Source organism: Ochotona curzoniae, unplaced genomic scaffold (genome assembly GCF_017591425.1).
Source record: "Ochotona curzoniae isolate NIBS_2020 unplaced genomic scaffold, NIBS_Ocur_1.0 contig_3460, whole genome shotgun sequence".
In the NCBI taxonomy this organism is placed as follows: domain Eukaryota; kingdom Metazoa; phylum Chordata; class Mammalia; order Lagomorpha; family Ochotonidae; genus Ochotona; species Ochotona curzoniae.
Window position 1 is genome coordinate 1 of NW_024465868.1, and position 6397 is coordinate 6397.

General features: G+C 40.5%; 1 gene segment (V, D, J or C); it reads right to left on the reverse strand.

The window, feature by feature from the left end:
- Positions 1–4043: 4043 nt before the first annotated feature.
- On the reverse strand, positions 4044–4836 carry LOC121156629. The segment is given in 2 exon segments: positions 4044–4530; positions 4669–4836. Coding segments are annotated over 2 exon segments (387 nt in total).
- Positions 4837–6397: the final 1561 nt, after the last annotated feature.

Consider the following 6397-nt stretch of genomic DNA (forward strand, 5'->3'; position numbering starts at 1 on the left):
AAAAAAAAAAGAATGCTTTGGGGAACAATAGCAAATAGAAACTTACAAGGGTAAATCCTATAACACAACAATGCCACTTACAGATGTTGAATACAGAGTATTTTCTACATATGTATAAGATTATTATCACGATTATATTACTTGCAGAATTTTTATGATAATTAAGAACAGGGAAAACTCCATGAGTAAAGGTTTAACAAAATCCTTTCCTATGTGTACGAATTGGGTCAACTCTCTACCTCAATTCCATTGGAAATGTAATGAAGGTGAAATGTCAGCTGTCATATCAGGTAGCCTTCTATGATAAAATCTATTCATGATTGATAAAGTGCATCAGGACTGTAAATAAATGGTAGATGCTTGATAGAATGCCATAGCTTTAGGATAGCAATTTTTATAACTTAGCAGTAGTTGTTGGCACCTGTTTGGGACATAAAACTTCCACATCTTGGAGGTCTGGCTGCTCATGGTCCCTTGCACATACGTACTTAGCATGAGGCAAAGATGGAGCTGCAAAAAGAAAAATCTATGAATTCTGTCGACACACAGGATTCCCCTTGAAAAAATCCCTGACTCTAGGGCAGCCAATTCCTATCTGGCCATGTGAATAGTTATCTGCTTGAGTCTGAGATCACCACTAATGACGTTACATGATCCAAGTGACCATCAAGAGTGGCACACTGTGTATTTCCAGGAGGAGATATTACCCAGGAGATTAAAGTTTAAAATATGGCTATACTATGTCACTATGTACTGTATGAATGCTATTATTTTTTAATGTTATACTTTCTTCCTATGGCAACTATAACTAGGTTTGGAAAAGTGAGGCTATTTACTCTCTTCTCAATATATTTATGTATTATATCGTGCTTTCCCATTCACATAACAATCATTGTGCTCTGAGCTGAAATCCACCTGGATAGAAGAAGTTATGTTTATCTGAGGCTTATTAGAATCACTGTTGGGAAAACACAAAATTCAAGCAGCTTTGAAAATGTGTTCTGAGGTTTGACAAAACGGTGGCTGATTTCACAGCTCAAATCCCTGGTACGTGTCCTTTTGGTCAGGAGTTATATTTAACTGCTGCAGCCACCTCAAAAAACAAGGGGTATGGTTTTAAAAATTTTGACAGAGGACAGTGAATTTTATTTCAGAAGTGTCAATTTGGCCTATTTCATGAGAATTGCATGCACCCATTTCACGATGGTCACTATCGACACATCTGAGACCCATTTTAACAACTACAACAAAAATCCCACCCACCTCTATTTCAGTGCCCTAAGCCAATACTGTTTTAATTTCCTCCTCTGACAATATAAACTACTTTTATGTCTTATGCAGGTTTGCTGGTATGAGGGTGGAAAATGTTGTCTTAGGAGATGAAGCCTTTGGTGTAAGACATTACATTTCCTTAGTATCAAGCTCCAGTCTTAAACAGAAAGGGATGGGCGTTGCTCATTCTCACGTATCCTGAAGTCTCAGGAATCAGTGTGGCTAATACGTGCACACACTATTAACATTATGAAAACATAGAATTCACCTTCATTAATATTATTACAGATCTGTAGAATAGGGGAAGGTCATGTTGAAGCCCATATCAGTCTCCCAATTCAGGAATAATTTGGGAATTTATAGTCACAGCAAATGAGGGCAACATAACAATATGCAAAAACAAGATAGGTGCATGAACTGTGTGTTCAAAGATGGTTGTTTGAGCCAGGATTGTGGTATAGCAGGTAAAGCTGCTGTCTACAATGCCAACATTCCGTAAGGGCATTAGTTCAATTCCAGGATGATTCACTTCTGACCCAGCTTTCTGCTCATGACCTGGGAAAAACAACCAAAGATATCTCAAGTGCCTGGGTCCAAGACACTTGCATTGAAGACCCAGAAGACACTACTGGCTCCTTCCTGGGCCATTGCAGTCACTTGAGAACCAGAGAATGGAAGAGAGAGAGAGAGAGAGAGAGAGTGTGTGTGTGTGTGTGTGTGTGTGTCTTCTTCTCTTTGTAACTCTGGCTTTTAAATAAACAATTATTTCTTTAAAACATGGCTGCTGGGCCCAGCACAATGGCTTAATTGGCTAATCCTCACCTTGCCAGTACCAATATCCCATATGGGCACTGATTCATGTCCCAGCTATGCCACTTCCCATCCAGCTCCCTGCTTGTGGCCTGAGATAGCAGTGGAGGATGGCTAAACCCTTGGGTCCCTGCACTGCATGGGAGACCCAGACGAAGCTTCTGGTTCCTGGCTTTGCGTAGGTTCAGCTCCATCTGTTGTGGCCATTTGGGGAGTGAACCAATGGATGAAAAATCTTGCTCTGTCTCTCTTTCTCTCTGTGGTTCTGCCGTTCTAATAAAAATAAATACATTTTTCCCTTAAAAAAATGGCTCCTGAAACATCAGTCGCCATATAATCTAACATTATATAATGAATCACAGACCAACTCTCCAGTCACTTTAAATCTGTACTCTGTGCCAACCATGTTGAAGCCATGATTACCCCAACAGGCTGCAGAACCATGTGTTTGAGTTCTTCCCCAGGTTGGAGAACATCGTGCTCTTTTTCAATTCCAGGGTTCTACTCTGCAGATTGACCCCACCAGGCAAAGGGAGGATTTGTGGGCTTTGCTCCTCGGCTGCACTGGAAAGGAAACGGGGGGGCGGGGGGGAGTTCTTGTTGTAAGGAGTTTGTGTTTGCCATGTCTGATTTCTCTGATCACTGACCAGGAGTCCCTCCAAACCCATATTTCTTTTAAATTAATCAACTCTTAATTTGAAAATAATTCAAATACACCCAGGTGTATTGAAAATATACAAAGGCATGTCTGAAAGCAAACTGGCAATTTGAGCAACTGCGATGTGTATTCCTTGCATCTGTGACAGAACTGGGAGATTGGCAACTATTTAAAATTGCTATCTGTGACATGTTGAAGACCATGCAAGATGTAATAATCATGTCACCACTCAATTATGAGTGCTATTGTGTTAAGCAAGAAATTAATAAGACAAAACGATTCAAACTAACCACTGTGTATCTCTAGACATATCTATTGATAAAATAATTTTCCTCCTCACTTCCAGTGCTTTTTCAGTGACCCACTTTGGGGCCAAAAAGCTAAAAAAAAAAAGAAAGAAAGTTTAGTTTCTTTATTCCAAAAAGCTTGATGTGGAGGCTTCAGTCACTGAGTCCTGTCATAAAGGTCACCTTCCTCCTCTCTGTTTATAAAGACCAAATTAGGAGGACTGGCACTGTGGCTCAACAGGCTAATCCTCCACCCTGTGGTACCAGCATCCATAAGGGCACCAGTTCATGTCCTGGTTGCTCCACCTCAGATCCAGCTCCATGCTTATGGCCTGGGAAAGCAATGAAGGATGGCTCAAGTCTTTAGGACTCTGGAATCATGTAGGAGTGCTGAAATAGGTTCCTTGTTTAGTCATTGTGGCCTTTGGGAAGTGAACCAGCAGACTGAAGATCCTCCCTAACTCCTCTCAATAAAATCTGCTTTTCCAATAAAAATAGATACAACTTTAAGAAAAAAAAAAAATCAGTGCCAGAGGTTGTTGTTAAAGCCTTTGATTCAATCTTTTTACCACTCCCTGTGTTTAGGTCTTCAATGAACCAGAGACAACTGCTCTGGTGAATGGGTTCTCCTCTGAAGCAAACTAATCCATGCAATCTCCTGTTTCCCTTGAACAATGTAGAATGGAGGTGAATGTAAAATGGAGGTAGTCAGAGGCTGGGGTGAGTAAGGAAGGAGAGATGGATAAAGTGCACGTAACAGGTTCTGAGATCCAGATACGAGCCAGCGGTCTGGTGCTCTGTTATACAGCAGGGTAACTGTAAATGACAATAATTCACTATGCATTTTATTTTCTAAAAAGATATAGAGGAGGGGAAAAGGATACTTATACTTACCCTGATTCAAATTTGACACATTATGTACATTTTAAAACAATACATGATACTATGTGGGTATTACAGTTCTGTATGTCCTTTAAAAATAAATATAAAAGCATATCAATTTTTAAGATTCTAGTTGGCAGCCAACAAAATTTCCTGAACTATTTTTTTGTCATCTTGGACGTAATCTTTTTTTATTCTATGCTTTTAGTTTCCATTTGCAAACAAACAATAAAGCAATAGGTTTTTTATTCTGTGCCAAACAAAGAGGTCTGAGGCTTCAGTCCAGTCACAGGTTTGGGTACAGGACGCAGGTGCCTGGGGAGCACTGTGTACTTGCTGCACAGAAGTAGACAGCTGAGTCCCCAGGCTGGGTGGCTGTGATGAGCAGGCGGACATGCTTGGCCTTCTTATCCAACAAAACAGTGAATCTTTGGTCTTGTTTTTTATCCACATTGGAGCGAATGTCTATGAAGAGCTTGGGCCCCTGCCCAGCTTCTTGTTTGTACCATGGAAAGTAATTTGCAGCACTGTCTGAGTAGGTACAGTTGATAACAGAGGTGTCTCCTTCCTGGACACTCAGAGTAGAAGACTGCTGCTCCACATTCTCTCCTCGGCTCATCCCTATGCAGAAAGGAAAAATTCAATCATTAACTCTCCAGCATTTTCTTTTTCAACAATAAGCACAAGAAACCTGAGTATAGTTAGATCTTACAAAGTCACCCACTAGTTTTCTCTGTTGCCCACAAACCCTCAACTTACAGTCCAGCTGCAGCCACAAGAACAGGTATGAAACCTCAATAGATGTTTTCATGATTCTTCCCGGTTAGGGCAGACCCTAGCTGCAGGCTCTAGCCAGGGGAGTTTTGATTCTCAGCTGGCCCCTTCTTTCCTCTAACAAGCATGCTGGCTTTCATATTGTCTATTCAGCCAATAAGAAAAGTCTCTGCCTCCACCGGAACCTATTCATTCGGTTTTCTTAAGTGAACCTCCCGGACTCTGCATCAGCAGAGGTACACTACCATCTGGTGGCCACAGCCCTCACTGCAAACTCCCCAGGGAAAACTACCTCCTAGCTGTTCAAGTGCATGAAGTGATCAGGAAACCAGCCAGGTCTTAAATCAGAGGTTAAACACACAACACATCTATGGAGATCAAGGTAGATATTTATAAGCATTTCTGAGTCATTATTAATAAGTTAGAAATAAGTAGATGTTGTAAATGTTTGTTCAGTGATGAACTGAATTTGTCATATTTGAAATCAAGAAAGCACCACCATCCTCTCATAGAAAAATAATATCTACTATCTACTATCATGATTTGAATATTATAGAGTAAAAGTGTTTCTGATGAGGACATGCAAGCCAAAGATCAGAAGAAGAGGGAGAGGACAAATAAGTATAGAGTGTTTGTCTTCTCATACTCAGCTCCTAAAATCCAGGTCTTGAGTGTGACCTTGTTATTCCCAGAGAATGGACAAAACCAACAGTCAGGATTTTTCTACAGTAAAGATGGCCTGTTGAAAATCAAAGGATCGAATCTCAGTGAAAGCATGATTATAAGTTCCATCAGGTATTAATACTCCAACTTTAATAGTTTGACCCATAGATTGGGTTGGTTAGCTCTGAGAAACCAGGAATCCCTTTTGAAATAATCTCATGCTGCTGTCTAGCTTGTACTATAAATAATTAAATAAAGCACAGAAACTCTTTGAACATCAATTTGGAGATCTGAAAAGTGGAACCCCATGCAATGCATATTTGAGGTGCTTTTACTCTAGGAGATCAAAATGGATAACATAAAAATGGCATGTCCCACTGGCTGATAGCCTGTAGAAACAAAAAGATAGACCCACATCTATCACCATACACCAAGATCCAATCTACATGGATAAAAGACCTAAACCTACATCCAGAAACCTTCAAACTCTTGCAAGAAAATGTAGGAAATACCCTGCAAGACCTAGGAGTAGGTCCCAACTTTCTAAGAAGGACACCAAAGCAATAGCAGTTGAGAACAGAATAAACAAATGGGACCTCATCAAACTAAGAAGCTTCTGTACAGCAAGGGAAACAATCAACAAAGTAAAAAAGCAACCCACAGAGTGGGAGAAGATCTTTGCACACGATATAGGCGATAGGGGGCTAATTTCCAGGATATACAAAGAACTTCAAAACAACCAAAAAACCAAAACGAACAAGCCACTCAAGAAATGGGCACGGGAAATGGGCAAACATTTCACAAAGGAACAAATCCAAATGGCAAACAAACATATGAAAAAATGTTCCAGCTCCCTAGCAATAAGGGAAATCCAAATTAAAACATCAATGAGGTACCACCTAACACCAGCAAGATTGGCCCACATAAACAAGAACACCAACGACGCCTGCTGGCGAGGATGCGGGGAAAAGGGAACCCTACTCCACTGCTGGTGGAGCTGCAAATTGGTACAGCCTCTATGGAAATCAGTCTGGAGAACACTCAAACAACT